Source organism: Pituophis catenifer, unplaced genomic scaffold (assembly GCF_029215685.1).
Source record: "Pituophis catenifer annectens isolate HBS135680 unplaced genomic scaffold, rPitCat1.0.hap2 SCAF_1, whole genome shotgun sequence".
NCBI classification, from domain to species: Eukaryota; Metazoa; Chordata; class Lepidosauria; order Squamata; family Colubridae; genus Pituophis; species Pituophis catenifer.
The window spans coordinates 173,482,800-173,505,676 of record NW_027256881.1 but is presented as its reverse complement, the minus strand read 5'-3'; the positions used below and the strand labels follow the sequence as shown (position 1 = coordinate 173,505,676).

General features: G+C 38.3%; 1 protein-coding gene across 1 annotated transcript in view; it reads right to left on the bottom strand.

Annotated features, from left to right (window-relative positions):
- The window catches only part of IKZF2 (IKAROS family zinc finger 2), a 163,250-nt gene that overhangs the window by 26,841 nt on the left and 113,532 nt on the right, over positions 1 to 22,877 (bottom strand). Inside the window, exon 6 of the mRNA XM_070956778.1 lies at positions 2,626 to 2,763. Within this exon, the coding sequence (XP_070812879.1) occupies positions 2,626 to 2,763 (138 nt within the window). The remainder of the gene's footprint in view (positions 1 to 2,625; positions 2,764 to 22,877) is intronic.

Sequence of the window (22,877 nt, the reverse complement as noted above, 5' to 3'; positions counted from 1 at the left end):
ACACACCAAGCCTCCCCTCCAACATTTAAAAGTGACACAGAGAAACCTTAAATAACTTTAAATAAACAATTGAAGAAACTTGTTACTTGTAATGGACATAATAAATAGTCTATAAAAAACTAGAAAACACATCCAGACACAAACTTTTTCAGAGAAGTTCTCTGAATAACTAAAAGCCCCCATGGAAAAGGGTTTGACTAGAAATCTTGGCAAAAGAGAAGCCATAACTTGTCAGGCATTATACATCTAATGCCTCTAAGTTTGCGAAAACCACCACCAAAATGGAACTATTTCTCATACATCAAAAACAAAAGAGTAAAACTTTCAAAAAGTTTTGAAATTGTTTAACGCATTGTAAGCCACCCTGAGTCTCCGGAGAAGGGCGGCATATAAATCAAATTAAAAAAAAATGACTTCCAAATTTATTTAAGTTCTTGTTTTATAAATTAACTCTAGATGCAGGCACATATTCTAGAAGCATAAAAGCCATACTCGCAGGACTCTGAAACCCAGAAAATACAATACAGGAAGCAGAAAGAGTCAAATGCTAGGCAAAAAATATCTCTCCTGCTCATTCATCAAAATCAAAGTAGCATTACAAGCCCAGATGACCTGACTCAGTCCGTCATTGTATATCGGTCATTGACCAGCCCCGACCTGAGTCACTCATATTCCTGACTACATGTTCCTGGTCACAGATGGTTCCTATTCTTTTAGATGATCATGCAAAAAAAAAAGTGGTGTGTGTGTGAGAGACAGAAAGGGGGGGAGGGAGGGAGGGAGGGAGGGAGAGAGAGAGAGAGAGGGAGGAAGATATTTATTTTCTAACAATGCAACAGACCAGTCACCTGCTTCCAAGTCTGCTGCATGACTGAAGAAGATCAAAAGGCAGAGAGAGTGGATTGTTATGCTCAGGTCAAAAATAAGGCCATAGTCTGGCAAAGCAACTGCAGTCTTCATTCCCTCTTGCATGCAGATTTCCTCTTGCTTGTTTGCTTTTTGTTAACTGTACAGTTTTGTTGGGATGTCCAAATTGGCAAAGTAGTGCCTTCCTCTTTTTCCTTATAATTTACAAAGACATTGACAAAGTTTGCCGAACTATATATTACAAAAAAGGTCTGTAATGATTCAAATAGAGGCCATGAATGGTCCCTTCTAGTTTTCTCCCATACTAGGGAAAGCTCTTTCATCTTTCTAAAGCTTGTATGAATCAAGGGGAAGAGTTCTCTCTTTCCCTGGAAAACCCTATAGCTCGAAATAAAGGAAATACCAATCTGAATAATGTGACAAGCAACAAGCGATACTTGAGACTTGAAAGTGGCATTGGTGAACTCATTGCTTCCTCTTATACAAACTATAGATCACTCTGGGCATTACATTAGTGTACTGGATATATAAACGGGGAAAAAAAATCTGCTGGGTAAGATAACCTGTTCTTCAAGTAGACTGGGTGAAACGTGCAGTTAATAGCTGCATTAGGTCTCTATTTGCAGCCCCCAAAACTGTACTTCCAAAGAAAATGGCTGCTTTTTTTTCTATGGATTTTCTGTTTGATGTTTTTTTTTCAGAATTAAGGCTAAGAATGGGAGCAATATTCCCTCTAAAACGTCCTATGCATTCTAACCCCTTGTAACTCTGAAAGAAAAAGTCCTTAAATTTTACTTTCAGTGATGTTTCTATGTCATACAATGGCCTTCTGGAAAATGAGTTACCTATCCTCTTTTAATGGATTACATACAGATAGACTAATGAGAATGTTCACAGAAGGCTTACTAGATTACATTATACTAGGCAGTGAAAATACACAATTATGAGTGTCTCTTGTGTTTGTGTTTTAAAAATTTACATTGAATAATATTTGTGTTTCTTTTAATTTGCTTTTAAAACTTGACCTACAACTCAGTCATCTTAATCCAGATGCTTCACTGCAGAATATTTTTCATTTTTTCACAATAACTGCCGACATCATCAATCTGATAAAGCACTTTATAATGCTTGATCTGAACAGCATAGTGTCCCCACCATATCTGCTATAGCAATATGTTATCAAGAATTTGAAAAAAACTGAATTTGTGGAAATTAAAGGGAAAAAGCATAGCATTGTATCTGTTCTCAGATTTAACAACTGATGATACATAAAATACTATATTATGTGCACAAGATGATCCATTAGTTAAAACAAAATATTGTTTTTTAATATTCATTAATATTCATTAATGCCATTTTACAGTCTTTCAATTTAAGGAAATTAACAAAGTCATCTTCCTAACCAGCAGAAACTTTCCTGTCTTGGAGATCCATCATCTATGGCCAAATTCTTTATATTGTCTCCCCCCACCCCCCTTAGTGGAGTGGGTGTAGGGGTAGGAAGAAAGTATGGGAGACACCTGCCTGCTCAAAGTTAACAACAGAACTGGTGGCCAGTTTGTTTGCATATGGATCAAAATTAAAAACCACCATTTGCTTCTTCCACCAAACAATTCTGAGGATGTTAGGCTATTTCTTCTGCAAAAGTTGAGGGTTTACACAATTATATAAATTTAATAAACTATAACTTTATAATTTGTTCCTTTCTTGTAAATTGCTAGTAAGAGCAAGAGCAACATCTGCAACATTTCCACTCACCATGATGACTTATCACTTGCCCCGTGGCCTCTATGGTGACATTTTGAAGGTAGTTGTGACAGCGTTCCTTGTGTTCCTCCAAAGAACTGCGCTGTTTGTAGCTTCGTCCACAGTAGTTACATTTATGAGGTTTACCTACTGTGGGGTGTGGGGGGGGGAAAAGTACTTTATTATGTTAAATCAGTATGGCTGACAACATTACCAATAGTCACTTGATATTATAACTAAAAACAGACATATAAACCTATTCTCTTCTGTAATATTTATCCGTTTATCTAATACTTCACTGAATTACTTCTACAAAACATATGTGGATAGATCCTGAAAATACTGTGTTCAGATTATTTCTAAAATAGATTACATTCATGCAGGTAGACCCAGTGTTGTCAAATCATGCAGCTTAAATACATTTTTTTTTTTTTGCATCAAAATAGAGAAGAGTTTGAGATTTCAATGTACGGTAGCAATAGCAATAGCACTTAGACTTATATATTGCTTCACAGTGCTTTACAGCCCTCTCTAAGCAGTTTACAGAGTCAGCATATTGCCCCCAACAATCTGGGTCCTCATTTTACCCACCTCGGAAGGATGGAAGGCTGAGTCAACCTTGAGGCTGGTGAGATTCAATCTGCCAAACTGCTGGCAGCTGGTGATCAGCAGAAGTAGACTGTAGTACTGCACTCTAACCACTGTGCCACCGTGGCTCATAAACCACTGTAGGCCAGAAAGATCTCCTGGGTGGATAGTATTTTCTAAATGTAAATGAATAGTCCAAGCAAAAAACATGTTTCTAATGCTTTTTCCAAACAAAGTAGAAACAGAAATGAATGCCATTAAATGCAAGGCTATGATGTTATCCTAGTATTCTTAAAGCTTCAGATATAAACTGTTTGCTGGTAGATGGGCAGAAGCTTTATAATCAAATGTATAGCAAAATAGTATTATTTATTTGTTTGATCTATCTAGGATAGTCAGTTGGGCTGACTATCAGCTTGCTCTAAGTTTGTGCTATCTAGGATATTCAGCTCTTTGTATTCTAAGTGCAAACAACAAAGATAATGGTATAACTTTTAAAACTAATTTGAACATAGCTAATGCTTTGGAGGAATAAAATCCAATATTGCCAATCCTTATCCTAGTCCAAGTCAGCTGGCAGCTTCCTGATGTTCAGTTGGTCAAGCACATCCCTGCAATCTCTGTCAGACAGAGAACTCTGCCACACTTCAGTAGGTGGGGAATTTAAAAATCATCTCTGAAACTGTTTTTGCAGTTTTGCTGAACTGTTTTTCAGTTTTGCTGAAATTTTTTTTCATCTGGAAAACCAGCAATTTCCCAACCTAAGTCACCTAAGGTTGCATATTAGAGCAAGGCAGCCTACTTGTTTTGCATGCTTTTTGGTAATTTTTGGGGGAGAAGAGATATATCATATTTGAAGCAAAAAAGTGCACAGCCATTGGGTCCATAAAACTAACATTTTTAAAACAGGATGTGAATCTGGAATTCAGCAAGTAAATTCTGAACATAAAGAATCTCAGAAAGTCCATGCAAATTCATGAGTGCTACTAAAGAGATAAGTGACAAAAGAACTTCATGCATCTTTTGATGTGACTTTTTCACTTTGGAAATCAGAATATAACAGAATCAGAAAAGGGCCATTTATGTTATTGAGTGCCACACTTTGCTGAGTGCAGAAATCCAAATCAAAGTTTTTTGAAACCCTTGGTTGTTTGATCTTGACTAGGCACATCCAATGAAGTCAAGTTTCCCCCCTCCATAATTTTACTATCAAACTGATCTTATTGTTAATAAGTGTTATGTTACAGTCATTTGGAATTAATCTTTCTGGAAGTGATCTTTCTTTCATTATCTGCAATCCTGTGCTCAAGGTTTCACCTTTTGAAATGAGAGGACTTCCAGCTGACATCATGGTGATATCAGACACAGGGAATGGGTTTCTGTGTTCCCTGAGCTGAGTTCTTCCTGTTTGTGGGCTCCAAGAGGAGCCAAAGCCGCCTTGTAGGTGAAGCTAAAGAGGGGCGCCCTGAGAGGTCACAGGAGAGATTGCAACTCTCCTGCTGAACCATGGACTTTTTTCCCTCTATACCACAGCGAGGAAAAGAGGCAGCCTAAAGATGACTGTCATGAAGCTGGGACAGCCAAGGAACACCTAAGAACTGTACTGGAGCGGAGATGGTGAACAGTGTTTGGAACTGGGTAAGAAGAATCCTTTTTATTTAAAACTTAATCCCAAAAGAATATCCAGGAAAAGAGAGGTTCACTGCTATTTTTAAAAGCAGTGATGTAACATTTTGGGAAGAATTTCAAAATTGAAGGAAAAAGAATCAAAGAGAGAAAGGCAAAAACCTTTAAAAATGCAGAAAATTGGATTTTTAAATTGGACAGGCGTTATTTTGGATAGGCATTTCAAAATGCTGGAACTATTTACTTAAAAAACTAACATCATCTTTATATTTTGGACTGTTACTATTAAAATTGGATAAAACTGGTTAATATTGAAATTTGACTTAAAAATGCCACCTGCCGACAAAAGGAAGGCATAACACATTCCCAAAATCCTGGAAATACTTGGCTATTGGAGATTTAAACCTGAGAATAAGAATTATTATTAAAGTGACCCCTGAAGACTGAATTTATAGAGGGACTTATGAAGATTCTGGAAAAAAATTTGGGACTATCCAGAGGAACAGGTTGATCAACTTTGGGACATAAAGATTTATGAATATTGAACTTTTTGAGAAGGTTTGATTTTATGGTTTTTGGATTATTGGACAAAAGAGGGACAAAATAAAACTAAATGAGATGTTCCGCCAGGAAGAAATGAGTGGAATTTGGGAAGAAATGGCTTCATTAATTCAAAGTATTAAGGATACTTTGACAAGAAGCTACAAGGAGATTATGAATAAAATGCAGAGCATAGAAAGCATAGCTGGAAAACATGATACAAAGGACAAGGAGTGAGCAAGATGCCCAGGAAGAGGAGGAGCCAACTGAAAGAATAGACAAAAAAACAACAAATAAACCAACAAATAAAACAAGATGACAAGGAGATAGCAACAAAAATAATAATGACTGATGAAATAAGCCAAGGGGAGAGTATTTCAAGGGAATTAAAAAAGGAACTGGAGTTGTAGGAATGGTTTTTGGGGGCAAGAATAGATATTTTGAAAATTAGACAATGAAAAAGGGCAGAGAAGGGAGAAATGTTTAAAATGATTGGTCTAGATGTGGAAGCAGATAGAGATAAAGATCCAAGAGATGAATATGGGAGGCAAGCTAAGAAATGAACAATTAAAGCTTTAAAGTGGAAAAGAGATGATGGATAGAAAGGGAATATTTTTAAATATAATAGTGGCATAATTAAAAGTTAAAATAGGGATGGAAACTAGAGAGAGAGGGATTAATGGAATACACATTTTTATATAATAAGGTGACGTAATAATAAGAGGGGAAATCAGAACTTGAACTATGGTATTATTAAGTATGATTGAATAATATGGTAATTGGCATAAAATGACATATTGAAATATTGAATAACTAAATAATGGAAGATTATAACTTAACATAAATGTGTGTATTATTATTAGAATCATATAAGCTTGCTAAATGTAACAAATATGATTAATAATATTTTATTTGTATTAAAAGGAATGACACCCAGAATATGGTGATTGGCAAGACTGAGTGGCTGTGGATGCCGGCATCCCGGGATCTGGAGGTTCCATCTTTAGTGATCGGGGGAGAGACCCTTACTCCCTCCAATAGGGTCCGCAACTTGGGAGTCCTCCTGGATTCTCGGCTGTCCTTGGATGATCATCTGACGGCCGTAACTAGGGGGGCCTTCGCACAGGTGCATCTTGTGTGCCAGTTGCGCCCTTTTCTAGACCGGGATGCCCTTGCCATGGTCACTCATGCCCTCGTTACCTCTAGGTTGGACTACTGTAACACCCTCTACATGGGGCTGCCCTTGGGATGCATCCGGAGGCTCCAGCTAGTCCAGAATGCAGCCGCGCAGGTAATTATGGGGGCTTCTCGATACTCCCATGTAACACCTCTCTTGCGTGAGCTGCACTGGCTGCCGGTGGCGTTCTGGATTCGTTTCAAGGTGCTGGTGCTTACCTATAAAGCCCTTCATGGCTTAGGCCCGGGGTACTTGCAGGACCATCTCCTGCCACTCTCCCATCGTCCCATGCGCTCTCACAGAGTGGGCCTCCTCAGGGTGCCGTCGGCCAAACAATGTCGGCTGACGGCCCCCAGGAGGAGAGTATTCTCTGTGGGAGCCCTGACCCTCTGGAATGGATTGCCCACTGAGCTCAGGACAGCCCCCAACCTCCTTTCCTTCCGTCGTGAGCTGAAGACGTGGCTCTTCCATCAATTCAACTGATCCGTTGGGTGTACACTGTTATAATTTTAAACTGTTTTAATTGGGGCATTGATTTTAATTTTCATCTTGTTGTGATTTGTATTGGAAATTGTCATTTTGTAAGCCGCCTTGAGTCCCTCGGGAGAAAGGCAGCATATAAATCGCAATAATAAATAAATAAAAATAGTTCAATTCAAATCTTTATTGTCAGTTCAACATATGTACAATGAGATTGGTTGAGCTCCCTCAGTGCACCCCCAACACAATACAACTCATAGTGAAGACAGAAAATCCCTAACCCAATAACTCATATTAACAAAACATCCAGTCCTATTACACCAAAATAACATATTGACATATTGAATAACTAAATAATGAAAGTTCATAACTCAACATAAATAGGTGTACTATTACCAGAACTATATAAGCTTGTCAAATGTAGTAATTATGATGAATATTATTTTATTATTAAATGGATGACACTCAGGTGCCATACTGTTCACGCATTGATATGTTTGTTAAAAAATAAAAAACTTGGGGGGAAAAAAGGTTGCACCTTGACCTTCATTTATGCCCGTGATGGCAAACCTATGGCATGCCATGTCACTTGGCATGCGCGGCCTTGCCTTTTTGTCTTCTGGGTTTCTGGCGTGCATGCCTGTGCGACGGTCAACTGTCCGTGTGTGTGGCAGTGCCAAAAACCGGTGTGCACATGCGCGCCAGCCAGCTGATTGTCAGGTGTGCATGCGCACCAGAACCTGGAAGTTTGGCTTTTCCGGGGCATGATCCCTTCATGTGCACGGCAGTGCCGAAAACCGGCCTGCACATGCACATCGGCCAGCTGATCGTCGGGCTTGCATGCATTCTAGAACCCAGAACTTTGGCTTTTCTGGAGCGTGGCACTGATGAGCACGCACACATGCATGTGACATTTCCGTGCGACCTTTTCAGCACGGTGCCAAAAAGATTCGCCATCACTGATCTATGCATATCCTTTCAGTTAATTATTTCAAGATCTTTCCATAAACAAATCCTCATTTTAATGTTAAAGATATTTATCTACCATGTTTCCCGAAATTAGGACATGTCCGGATAATAAGCCCAATTGGGCTTTCGAGCGCATGCACTAAAATAAGTCCCCTGAAAATAAGCCCCCCCCCAAATACTTACACACATGTGCAGCTGCTGCACAAACAACATGACATGAGGAGGCGAAGCCAGAGGGGGGGAAAGGGAGGGGAAACATGTCCCATGCACCCCACACATCCCTGTCATCCACATGGAACAGCCTTGCAGAGGCTGCTCCTGCAAACCCTAGCTCGTGCCCCTTCTCTTAGTGGCGAGCTGGATGTACTGCTGCCACTCAGGAGAAGAAGAGAGAGAGGAGGCGCTGTGAGAGAGCCCATTTCTGATGTTCTTTTCTTCTCGGATGGTGACAGCGCATTCAGCTTCCTGACTCTGGCTTGCCAATCTCAGCAGGCGAGGAGGGGTGGCAGGTGGAGAGGGGTAGGGCGGTGGAGAAGTGAGACACATGGAGTGAGGTTGTTGTGGCTCCGACCCCCGAGGCCAATTTATCGGAGGAAGAAGGCTCCGAACATGAAGGAGAGGAGTTGGCCAGGCCTCCCTCTCCAGGACCCTCCTCTCTGGCAATGCCTCAGGTGTCTCCCGTAGGAGAAAAGATTGGCCAGGAGCCAGATATCTCCTCACAGTCAGACAGTGAAGGAGATAAGTCTTGGCTGGATCCACGCCAGCGTCAGAGAGACAAGCACACGCAACAGAAAGGAGGCGTGCCAGAGATTAAGCTGAGTCACTGGACCACACCCCACAGGGGATATAAGGGGGTGAGGTGGCCATTCAGATTCTGTGACGGACAAAACTAACTACTATCGAGTCACATTGCATCTTTGGAAACAACATTATCTGCCTTGGATTTAATTACGGACTGGACTTGACAATTCTTGAACTGTGTGTATCTTGTTTATGAGTAAAGTTCTTGGCAAGCAGCTACTGGGTTGCTGCCAATCCTCTTATCGAAAGAATTGGTTGTCTGCCAGTTTATTTAACCCCCGGCTGTCTGTTTGTGTGCGTGTGTGAGACGGGGACAGAACAGAGATGGGACTCCCCTTGCCATCCCCTTGCCCAGCATGGCAGGAGCTGGAAGTCAGGTAAGACATGGCAGAGAAGACAGGCAGAGAGACAGGGAGAGAAGCAACAGGAGTGAATATCCTCCTGTCCGCTTTTATTTGGTAATGGTATGCTGACATTTAGCCAGATCTCAACTCCACATCCTTTGGATATTTGGGAGGTGACTATTTTTCCCCCTTGCTTTTCTCTCCCCACCCCCAACTTCATTCTTTAACCAGGAGGGGAGGACGTGGGATGAGGCGTTTCTTGCTTCAGCTGCACAACTGGCCTTAAAGCGCTGCCCACCCCCCTCCGCCCCATACCCGAGAGCAGAGTGAAACCTCCCCCAGCCTTCAATGTCTGGGCTGTGCGAATTGAACCCAAGAGATACAAAGAAACAGATTGGAAAGGGCCAGCTGCAATTCGCGGCATGGTCTTCTGTCCCAGCTTTTTCCACTAGCAGAAAACTGATCCAACTTTCTGGGTTTACAAAGAAGCAGATTGGAAGGGGCGGCCGCATTTGAAAGTGACCATTTGAGTGCAAGGAACGCAGCAGGATCTTGAAGTTGCTAGGCGGAGAGCGCACCTTCAGACTTTAATCCAAGTTTAGAAAAGCGGTCTCCCTTTGTAATCCTGCAGCTGAAGCAAGAAACGCCTCATCCCACGTCCTCCCCTCCCAGTTAAAGAATGAAGTTGAAGGGGGAGAGAAAAGCGAGGGGGAAAAAATAGTCACCTCCCAAATCTCCAAAGGATGTGGAGTTGAGATCTGGCTAAATGGTCAGTGCACCATTACCAAATAAATGCGGATGGGAGGATATTCACTCCTGTTGCTTCTCTCCCTGTCTGTCTCTCTGCCTGTCTTCTCTGCCGTGTCTTACCTGACTTCCAGCTTCTGCCATACTGGGCAAGGGGACGGCAAGGGGATTCCCATCTCACTCCATGCATCTCGCTTCTCCGCTGCTCCACCCCTCCCACCTGCCACATCCCCTCGATGGCCGAGATCGGCAAGCCAGATTTGGGAAGCTGAACATGCTGCCATCAGAAATGGGCTCTCTTGCAGCGCCTCCTCTCTTTCTTCTTCTCCCGAGTGGCAGCAGTATGTCCGGCTCGCCACTAAGGGAAGGGGTGCGTGAGCTAGGGTTTGCGAGAGCAGCCTCCTCGAGGCCGTTCCACATGGATGGCAGGGGCCTGTGGGGCATGTTACCCCCTTCGCCCCCTGCCTCGCCTCCTCACCTCGTGCTGTTTGCATGGGAAGTAACGAAAAAGCTGCCACAATTGCTGGAGGCAGCAGCCTGAGTGGCACTGGCGAAGCAGCCGGTTGGTGCTCTGGGGCTGAGATTTAGGGATAAGACCCCTGATAATAAGGCCAAGGCCATATTTCGGGGGTCAAAAGAAAATAAGACCCTGTATTATTTTCGGGAAAACATGTTATCAGGATAGATCATCAATGTGCTTTTTATCTGCTATACAAAAAAAAAAACATTAAAACAAATAATGTAAACATATTTGATATTAAATAAATTAACAAATGCTTTTAGTTAAATATACATCTATTTTACATACTTACTATAAGTTGTTTTATAAGTGGAAAGAACTGAAATATAGAGTTGAATCACGTTATATGCAAATGAATAGAAACTAAATTAGTCATAATTAGGTTAAACATTTTTCTAATACATCTACTCTATATTTAACTAAGAGTGGACCCAATCTGAACAACGCATTGTTTTTTCTCAATTTCTCAATGGGAAATAGAGCAATTCCTGTTTCATATTCTTTTAGAGATTTTTCTTCAAAGAAAAATTTTCTTAAAAGATTGGAATGCATTTATTTGTTGCTTCCTAATAGAATTGACTGTGAAAACAAAGTACTGAGGGAATTCAGACATTAAAACTATACAAAATAAAACCATATGCAAGCATGATAAAACAAGTTAAAGAATCAAAGAAAATTTAAGATAAAAACTCTAAATGCAAACATTTGTAAATCTCATAATTTCCTATTATAATAAAATGGCCACTTGATAGCTTCACTGTATCCCCAGCTAGTTACATCATGAGATATCTATGAAATCATTCATAGAACATAAAATAATAGGTTTAGAAATCTTCTAGCCAAACCCCCTGCTCAAGCGGGAGACAAATGGCCATCCAGTCTCTTTTTGAAAACCTCCAGTGATTTCTCCTTAGTTCTAGGTTGGATCTCTCTTTAATAATGTTTCACCTGTTACTTCTTGTCCAGATCTCAGATGCTTTGAAGAATAGGCCAACCCCCTCTTCTCTGTGACAGACCCTCAAGTACTGGAAGACTGCTATTATGTCACCCCTAATCCTTCTCTTTGTTAGATTAGACATACTTAATTCCTTCAACCATTCATTGTATAGTTTAACCTCCTCATTTCTTAACACCTTTGTTGCTCTTCTCTTCACTCTTTCTAGGATCCCAACATCTTTCTTGTATTGCGGTGACCAGAATTGGATGCAGTATTCCAAGTACAATCTCACCAATGCAATATAAATAGGTACTATCACTTCATGTGATTTTGATGCTATCCCTTTGTAGATTCATCCTAGGACTGCATTGGCTTTTTTGGCAATGCTGAATGCTGAATCTTACTTAAGTGGTGGTCTACTATTTAGTCTTCAAGGTTTCAAACAAACATTGACAATGACCACTAATTCTTCCAAAGCTTATATAATACATATAAGGTTACCTTAGTCATATCAGTGCCACAAGCACAAGCCACAAGCATATTGTCGTGCTCACATTCTTGGTTCTGCACTAGGCGAACTGGTTGTTAAATTATGTAAAGCCCACCTCTGTTTGTATCCAACGGAATAGCGCTAAATGTTTAAGAACCCGCTCCCCATTACTGATTCAATAACTTACCTACTACATTTCTCTGGATTACTCTTCTTTGAACCTCTGAACCTTTCAGCCTCTGCATGTTCATTTTAAGTATGGCACCCAGAACTGGATACACATTTTTCAAATGTGGATTAACAAGAATATGTGGAAGTATCATGTGTCGTGATCTTGATGCTAAATTTCTGTCAATGCAGTAAGACTTCCCATTGGTTTTTTGAGTGGCTGTGTTACATCACTTGCAGGAAAACTTGATCCTTCTCTGAAGCCAGGCTTCCTTAAACCTATATTATTCTTTAGATTTTCCTACCTAGATGCAGGATTTAACACTTTTCACAAATGAATATTATCCTGTTGAATTTGGTTGAGTGTTCCAATCTGGCAAAATAATTTGGAATTATTAATTAATCTCAGTTATGGAATAGATTTCAATTCCAAAGCTTTTACCATACGAAAATCTGTAAACATTCAAGTAGTCCAGTCAGAAAATAAAATTGAGACTATGACAGAACGTACTCTTCAAATATTGAAAAGGGTGTCACTTATAAACTCAAAATCCATTTCCCTTGATTCTGAGAGCAGGGCAAAAATCAGTGGATTTCAGTTTCAAGAAGGCAGATTCTTACAAAAAGTTTCTTAAGATCTAGAGTGGGAAAAATAGTCACCTTCCTTGGACTGGATGCTTTCAAGCAGTGGTGGGATTCAAGTAATTTAACAACCGGTTCTCTGCCCTAGTGATTTCTTCCAACAACCAGTGTGCCACACTGCTCAGAAAGTTAACAACCGGTTCTCCTGAAGTGGTACGAACCAGCTGAATCCCACCACTGCTTTCAAGGAAAGGTTAGCCAGTTGTCTATGCAGAGGCTCTAATCTGTATTCTTGCATAGAGCAAGAAATTGGATTGGAAACAGTTTCCTTTCACTCCAGGATAGAGCCCTTTCTCTTCCTTCTCCTTGTTGCTGCTTGATCGTTTATTTGACATTTATTTATTCACTGAGATCAGCAGAGATGGATCAGAGGAATGATGGAACAACACTGCATGTCAGGACAAAGGAGCCTCCCAAAACCTGGAGCTGGTGTAGAATGAGGTTTTCAAAATCTATATAGCCATAATTCTATAGATCTTTGTCTACTGAAGAGCAAAAACTGAATAGACCTGTCTATGTATACAAGTGATTTTGATTACATCATCGTTTTCCTTGTGTTAACATCAAGGAATAGATGGGCAATTTGCCAAGGGCTCAAGGGCCACAATTTGAATATAAATCTTAATTTGTTTGAATAATCTCTGCCAAGATGTTTGTTTTAACTTGTATTTTCCTTGAAAGTATTAAATTGCCTTCATCTTTCTAGCTATATGCAATAAGACTACATTATAGGTGACAAATGAAGTTGTGAAGTAAGACTATTAATAACCTAGACTAAGAAAGCTGTTGCTATCATAGAACATGGGGCCATAACTTTTATCTGCTGTATAAAAAGCAACGGAAGCACCTGGACAAAGATTTGTAATATGCCTTCAGGGATGTTTTGTTTTTCATTTTAAAAGAGAAATATATACAAACATTCAACCTACAATTTAATGTAGGCATAGAGACAGGACAACCATACCAAACAAACAAATAAATAAAATTGTATAAAGTATTGCTATGAGTATTTGTGAGAAATTGATTGACATTTGAAGATCTCTTTCCTTTCTTTCTTTCTTTTAATATATATCACTATTTTTAAAAATAAGACTGAAATCTAGCTAATTTGTATTTTTCTCACTGCATCCATCCAATCACCTTTAAAAAATCTTGATCACTGAAACCATATTATTTAGGAAAAAATAAATCACAGCATCATCAATATAAGCAGAGTAGTTATTCCATACTAGTAACATCTCTCTTTTTAAAAAAAAAATTACATCCCAATCATAGCAGATATATTTAGCAATGCCTATCAGTTAACCTTGCAGAACATCTCAATGTAATTAAGATGAACTTTGAAGAACAAAAATATTGATGGCTTTCTTCTTCACAGGTACAAACTAACTTCTGTCATGCAAATTCTCACAGAGAAACTCAATTCAGTGTTCCTTTTACTAGTGGAAATGAGGAATTTGGCAAAAGACCGTTTCTGTTATGGATCCCAGAACGCTATGACATGTTCTCCTGAAGTTGGCTTATTGGATACAGCATTGATATTTTGTTCCCAACAAGTAGCTCTTTTTTAGGCCTGTATAAGATAAGTTACATTTACTTCAATAGAAGCTATGTGACATGAAGGCAATGCCAAAGTGAGACAATAGTTTGTCTCCACAACATACTCTTTGAGTGAGAAGCCACCCAGCACTGGTCAAAGTATATCCAGGCTTGGTGACAGTAGTGCATACTGTGGGATTTCCAGGCTGGTCAGCTATGAAGATTCCTGCAAGATTTGCTGAAGTCATCCAGCCTGGATATATTGTGAGGGTCACAAGCTGGGCAGGTTTGGTATCCATTTCAGATAGTCTTAGATTTTGCTAAAACTGTAAAGTTTGGAGGCAATTTGGCAAGTGATGTGAGTGCCTGCAGCATTTGCCAAAGGCAGCCTGCCGATGCAGATTTGGCATGTACTATGAAAGCTGCATGCTGAACTACAGTGTTCTTGACAGCTGCTTTACCTTGAAGCACTTTGTCAATTGCTGCAGAATAAAGGTCTTCTCAAATTTTCTTCTATAGTAATTGCCAAAGGGAGTTTTCTGATCTTCCTCCTGTTCAACTCACATAAAATGTGTGGCACCTTATAAAGATTTGCACAGTCCTAATGTTTTTTATAAAAGGGTGGCTCAGTGGCTAAGATGCTGAGCTTGTTGATCGAAAGGTCAGTAGTTCAGTGATTCGAATCCCTAGTGCTGAGTAACAGGGTGAGCTCCCGTTACTTGTCCCAGCTTCTGCCAACCTAGCAGTTCGAAAGCACATAAAAAATGCAAGTAGAAAAATAGGGACCACTTTTGGTGGGAAGGTAACAGTGTTCCATGTGCCTTTGGCGTTTAGTCATGCCGGCCACATGACCACGGAGACATCTTCGGACAGTGCTGGCTCTTTGGCTTTGAAACAGAGATGAGCACTGCCCCCTAGAGTCGGGAACGACTAGCACATATGTGCAAGGGGAACCTTTACCTTTACCTTTAATGTTTTTACAGACTGACATATTTTGCTAGATAATTGTTAATTTTACTTTATACTGGAACCTGATGTTCCAGCTTAAAATCATGGGGTTGCTTTTTAAAAAAATGTTAATTCTGATGTCATTTGTGTTTTAAATCATATGCACTTCTAGAAGCTTTATAACACGTGTTGTTTAAATTAAATACAGAGGAAAGACCACTTTGAAAAGCCACACAAATAAAAGTTCACATACATATTGAAATGAGATTATCTACATTTTAAAAAAAAACAATGTATAAAGTAAGTCTGTAGAACAGGTGAAAGATCTAATATAGAGTGACCTGAACATGTTGCTGAGTTCCAAGTGTGCCTTTCAGCAGCAACAAGACAAAAGGACAGGAGAATTACTAATTAAGTTTTATGTAGATTATCAGGTGGCTCTTCCTAAAAGTGGGGACATTACACTAGATAAAAGAGCTGCTTGTTACTTAAGGCCATATCAGTCCTTTTGAAGTAACTGAAAAATTCTGTATGATACAAATACTTTATAATAATATTTTTTTCCAGTTGTTTACTCATTAATTTGATAGACCATTGATGAAGCACTTGAAGGATGAGAAAAGGTTCTTCCCTTCCCTTGCTTCACTTGTGGTAACATTTTTTTCCAAATGCTTCCCCAGTCCTATTGCTCACTACTACACCTCACAGAAAGTAATTTTAAAGGTATGTTGTGTTTTAAATATTTTGTACTTTAAACAGATATATAGGAATATACATATGTCTATTTTTCATCCATTGAGTCCAATTTGAACCAATCAATTTCTCCAGACTTTAGTTCTTTATAAAAGCTCCTTATTTATTTTAGGAATCCTCAGAAAATAGAGGAACAAATTCCTTTTGGCCCAGCCATTAACTAGTATGTTCCATATTTTGCCATGATGTACACTAAAGCTTTGTTGCAGTGGTGGATTTCAAATTTTTTTACTACCGGTTCTGTGGGTGTGGCTTGGTGGGCGTGGCATGGTATGGCTTGGTGGGTGTGGCTTGGTGGGCATGGCAGGGGAAGGATATTGTAAAATCTCCATTCCCTCCCCAATCCAGGGGAAGATTACTGCAAAATCCCCATTTTCTCTTCTGCACCTTTAAACAATTCAGTGGGTTTTTCACTTGTACCTTTTAATTTTCCTACTTAACAGCTGGTCAACTGCTGTTCATATTGCATTCTCTAATGGAGATGGTTCATAAACATATTCTCTCTCTGCAAATCTTTCCATCACTCTACAAAACTATATATTGTATATAAAAGGGTTAGTAGTAGTATATCTTCCTCCATTTTTATTTCTTGTTGACTTTCCTATGATTATCCTTTTAAGAAAAATTGTAATTTTATTATAACGCATATATGACATTTACACAACATACAACATATAGATATCTTATCATTTTTAAGCATTGTTTCATAGTGGTCTTCCGTCTGTTACTTTGTTCTTCTTCCCCTATATCTTAATCTATTGCTCCTTCTTCTTCCCCTCATTTTCCATTTTTTCCCTCCCCCCTATAGAGATCTATATATTTTAATTATATCTTTAATATTATACATTTCTATATTTATGTTATATACATTTTATTCCACTCCATACATTTGTGTTATATATATATATATATATATATATATATATATATATATATATATATATATATATATATATATATATATATATATATATATATATTACTTCTAATCTTCTCTCCTTATAATTTTTATTCTTTATTTCTAGTCTTGAGCCAATTATACCATTTATTCCATATTCTATAAGAGTCTGTCTCTTCTTTTTCCTTAATTTCTTTTGTTAATCTGTCCATCTCAGCGCATTCTAAAATCTTATCTATCAGTTCTTCCTCAGTTGGAGTTCTTTCCTGTTTCCAATTTTTTGCATATGTTATTCGTGCTGCTGTTAAGATGTATAGCATCAAATATTTTATTTCTTTGGAATATGGTTTTGTAAAAATTCCTAACAAGAATGTTTCTGGCTTCCTTTCTATTTGTTGTTCTGTTATTTGTTCTATCCATTTTTTAATATTTGCCCAAAATTTTTTTGCTGCCGGACACGTCCACCATAAATGATAATATGTTCCTTGGGATTTCTTACATGTCCAACATGTTGCACTATTGTTCTGGTATATCTTTGCAAGTCTTGTCGGTGACAAATACCATCTGTAAAACATCTTCAACTGACTTTCCTTGTATGTCGCCGATAGATAGAATTTTGCATTCACTTGCCACATTTTTTCCCACTTCTCCAGATCTATTGTATAATTAAAATTTTGAGCCCATTTGATCATTGTATTCTTCACTATTTCTTCCTCCATTTTATATTGTAGTAAAAATTTATAAATTTATAAATTTTGCTAATTAGCTTTTCTTCTGATTCTAATATAATTCTGTCTAATTCTTGTTTCTCTCTTTGAATTTTGTATGTTTTTGTATGTTCCTTATATTTCTGTTTAAATCCAATTCCAACTCTTGTTTTGGTTTCAATTTTCCTTGTTTTTCTATTAGATCTTTATATCATTCCTTTTTTTTAATTCTGTTAAATTTGGATGTCTTACTGCTTCTAATCGTGAGAGCCAGATTGGTATTTTCGTGTAGTGCTGTTTTTTAATTTTTAACCAGGTTTGTAGTAGCGCATTCCTTATTATATGTCTTTTGAAATAGGTATGTGTTTTGTGTTTTCCATCCCAGAGGAATGAATGCCAACCCACTTGTATTTCATGCCCTTCAATTATTCTATTGTTTTTTAATTCCATCCATTCTTTTTACCCACGATAAACCAGCCGCTTGATAATAAATTTCCCATTCTGGGAGTTCTGTTCCTCCTCTGTCTTTTGTGTCCTGTAGTAATTTAAGTTTAATTTGTGGGTGCTTCCCCTGCCATATAAATTTGGAAGTTATTTTATTCAATGTTTCAAAAAACTTTTTTCCCAATTTTACTGGTATAATCTGAAATAAAAATAAAAGTTTTGGTAAAATATTCATTTTAATGGTAGAGATCCTTCCCATTAGTGCTATCTGTAAATTTCTCCAATTGTCTAAATCTTTATCTGTGTTATTAATTTATCGTAATTGTTTTCTTTTATTGACAAACCTCTTGCCGATAGCCAAATCCCTAAGTATTTTATTTTCTTAGTTGTTTGAATTTGTATAATGTTCTCCAACTCTTTTTCTTGTTCCTTTGTGAGATTTTTTGTTATTAATTTTGATTAATTTTGATTTATTTTTAATCCTGCCACTTCTCCAAATTCTTCTAATTTCTTAAACAATTTTGGTGCTGACTCTAGTGGTTCTTCTACTATAAACACAAGATCGTCAGCGAAGGCCTGAATCTTGTATTCTTCTCTCCTTATCCTTAGCCCTTTAATTTCTTGGTCTTCCCTGACCTTCTTAAAAGGATCTCCAATGTTAAGATATACAATAGTGGAGAAAGTGGGCATCCCTGCCTAACCCCTTTGGTTATGCCGAATTGGTCTGTGGTATCATCGTTCATAATTATTCTTGCCGTTTGTTTTGTATAAATTTCCCCTATGATTTTTTCAAATTTTGTCCCGAATTGCATAATTTTTAGTTGCCCCATTAGAAATTTCCAATTTAGATTATCAAATGCTTTTTGGGCATCAAGGAAAACCAGCGAAGCTTGTTTTTCCGGGTGTGATTCGTAATACTCTAATGTGTTTATTATTATTCTCATATTATTCTTGTTTTGTCAGCCTGGCAGAAATCCATTTTGATCCGAGTGTATATGATTATTTAATACTTTTTAAATTCTTCCAGCTATAATTACTGCAAATATCTTGTAATCTGTATTTAGCAAGGAGATTGGTCTGTAATTTTGAATTAACTGGTGGTCCATATCTTCTTTGGGTATAATAGTAATTAATGCCTCTGTCCAGGTTGTTGGAATTTTTGCCTTTTCCAAAGCCTCATTATATAGTTCTAACATGGTTTTTCCCAATATTTCCTGTACGTTTTTGTATATGATTATCCTTGAATATGTCCATATTATATTGTTTTTCAGTGATGTTTGTCTTGTTTAAAAAAACATTCAATCATCTTACACCTTTCTTGGCTATTACGGTAGCTTATTCAGAAGCTATCTGGATTTTATTTTTTTAAAAAAACAGTTTCCCTTCAGTTATTACAAAGTCTCTTGCTTTTTTTCCATTGCTCCTCACAATCACTTTCAAATTAAGTGTAATAAACCTGTTCCTTTCACGGATGCTGTAGCCTGACTGTATATCCTACAGGTCAAAACTTGCTTTACAATTACACTTTTCAATTTTCTAATTTCAACCTTTATATTTGACACCAATTCAGCTAGAAATATCTAGGTGCAAGCCTCCATTTATATGCTTGAAGATGTTGGCAAAAAGTTAATTGTTTTCATATAGAAACATGAATCATAGGACTGGAAGGGACCCTGCAGGTCTTCTAGTCCAACCCCGTGCCCAAGGCAGGAGACCTTATACAATCCCAGACAAATGGATGTCTAATTTTTTCTTGAAAACCTCCAACAATGGAGTACCCATAACTCTGGGATGCAAACTGCTCCAGTGATTATGATTATTTTTTATTTATTAAATTTGTTTGGCACACATCTTGCCACAAGAAAGTCAGCAAAGAAAGTTGCAAGCCGCTGCCAGCCTGGTTTGTTCTTGGGGACTAACCCCAAAATCTAAGCTTACATTTCTATTTGGATTTCAAGACCTTTTTCAATCAGCATAAAAGTGAAACAGCTGCTTGGAAGAGGGACTCCACCCCACACAGGGCCAAATCAATCCAGCAGGCAGCTCTTTTGCTTTCTGTTCTTTTTTTTTTTCAACTGATGATTTCAAGTTTGTCTTGGTTCATGATTCTCTCATTCCATGTTCTATCTTTATGTAGTCTGATAAAAGGGGAAACTCCTCTTTCAATATTGGCACTGGCTTCCTTGTAGTTTTGGTATGGGAGTGTCCAGTTCCATCTGTCAAATGTTGGTGTTGTGCTTCAGTAATTGGATTGCCTTCTAACCTGAATGCCACCCAGATTTGTCCAAAATCACCATTTTTGAGGAAACAATATACTGTAGATACATATATTATATTGTCTTCTTCTAGTTTTGATTGTAGTTTCTCCTCTCAGGAGATTTGACTTCATACTTGCAAAGCCCTATCTTATTTTCAGCTAAGCTACTGATCCCTCCCATCATATCAAGCAATAATCCCCTGAAAGGGAAACCAGAAGTACACTCATACGTGTAGGCAGAAGATTATATTAGGAATCAGATAATAATCTCTTCCAAAATTAGTTATTATTTATTTAATGACAACTTTATAAACCAGTTCTCTCCACCAAAATATGACTCACTCAACTGGTATTAAATAATTAATATAGAAATAGCCTTTGTCTGATATACAAGGAAGTGTAAGAAAGTTCACGGAGAACAATATAGATATACTTTTAACCTTTAATCCTATCAGAAAATTGCACAACACAGTTCAACAAGCACCCATAGCTCTTTAAAATATATGGTTGCCTTCCTACTTTTATTGGGGAACTATTTCCACATTATTTAATCACTTTAAACTTTGATAATAATGCAGCACCTATAATGGTAGCATTACACTACTAAAGAATAATATGTGTATCTAAAAGTTAGTGGCAGCTACAGACATTCTAAATGTAGTTATCCAATCCCAGTGTATAAATGGATACACAGCAGCTTTCAGGTGAGAAAATTCTTCAGTTCTGATCCACAATAGGGGAATAGGAACGGTTTAGAGAAATCATTTGGAGGTCTCTGAATTTGTTTTACAGAAGTGAAAATTAAAAATGAAGCTGTCTGTAACAGTAGCTCTGAAAACTGTTACACAATGTTACACTGGACTTACCACAAAGAGTCATTTCCTACAGCAGAGAGACTATATTTTGAGGTGGGAATCTCCTTCCTCCCACTTGCTTCAGAAGCACAGCAAAAAAGGGTTCTGACATTCTGATATCTATAGGAGTAGATAGCTCCTTGTTCTGTCTTGGAAGGCTAAACCAGAAAGATTGCTCAGGGAACTAGAACTTGAGAAAGAAGGAATACAGATGAGATACATAAAACTCCATACAAGATGACAATACTAAAAAAGCCCCAGAGAATAATCTCATAATTTTTTCTTGATTATTCTTTGATGGGTGGATGGCCTATCATAGGAGGACTTATAGTAGAAAAATAATCTTCATAGTAAGTCCTATATATTCTTTTTCTACAGCAGAATCAGGATGCCAACTGGGAGATATTAGAGCTATTCCTGGGAGTAAAATTTTATCTCTCCCTTCCTATGAACTATGTTCTGTAGTATCTTCATGCTGAAAGATGCTTCAGATGAGGCATACAAGAGCCTTGGTGGGGCAGCAGACTAAAGCACTATTAAGTAACACCAGCTGCCTGCAATTACTGCAAGTTCAAATCTCACCAGGCTCAAGGTTGACTCAGCCTTCCATCTTTTCGAGGTAGGTAAAATGAGGACCTGGGTTTGTGGGGGCAATAAGCTGACTTTGTGTAAAAAAGCACACCGCTTAGGGGGGAGGGGGCGAAAGCCCTACTAAGCAGGTATATACAAAAATATGAAGGCTATTGCTTAACGCATTGTAAGCCGCCCTGAGTGTCCGGAAAAGGGCGGCATATAAATCGAACCAATAAATAAATAAATAAATAAATTTGATAGTGCTTTATGAAAGAAAATACGAAAGATACATGGCAACTGTTGTCCCCCAGGATGGCATTAGTGTTGAGAACGGCCAAGATTGTTATACTTGGAATGAGTGACAATCCCCTGGGAAGCAGGGTTATTCTGAGTCTTGCAGAATAGTTTGATGCAGTTTGGAGATTGTGGTGGGAAGACTTAGTGACAGTGGGGCTCTGGAAAGGAAATTAACAGATTTTCCCAGTACTCTGAATTCCTCTATTGTGTTCAGGAGACCCTCCAGAGTTTTTGCTATCTTAGCCAGAAATGTTGAGATGATCCTGCTCAAAGGTGAGATATATAGTTGTAACTGGCTAACTGAATCCCTAAACCAGCAGGTTTAATGTTGCTGGAACACTTTACAGTTGGGATTTTGGCACACGAACCGCATTCAAGTAATGCGACATCCTGGGCCAACTGCAGTCTATCCACAACATGGACCACATTCTTCTAGGGAAATCTGTGGCCAGCAGCAGTGTATTGTCACATAACTGGAGTCTGAATCTCTTTTTCACTCCTGTCACTGGAAATGATTCTTGGAGGTATACCTAGAAGTCTGTTGCTGTCCATTAGTTTGCAAGTCATTCTGCTGAAAAGTCAAAACAGGAAGGCCAAAGCCAGAGAAAAAAGAAACAAACGCAAGGAAATAAATGTAGATCTCTTGACCACCAGAATGACAGGAAGAGCTCATACTGAAGCACAGCATGGCTGGGACTGTGAAAAGGAGACTCTCTTCCCAATATAACTACATCAAAATCCTCTCTAGCCACTTCCCCCACTCCAGACTGAGGAAAAGAATGTGGAACTCAGCTATAGGAAAATTAACAGCAATTTTATGTTCAGAATTAGCTTGATACTATTACAACTTGTTTACTAGGTGTAAATAAAATACATACAATTGTCTTAACTATAGCAAATGGAACTCCTAATACTAGAATTTATTAGGTCTTAAAGTAGGGAATATGTAAGAGCTATGTGTGCAT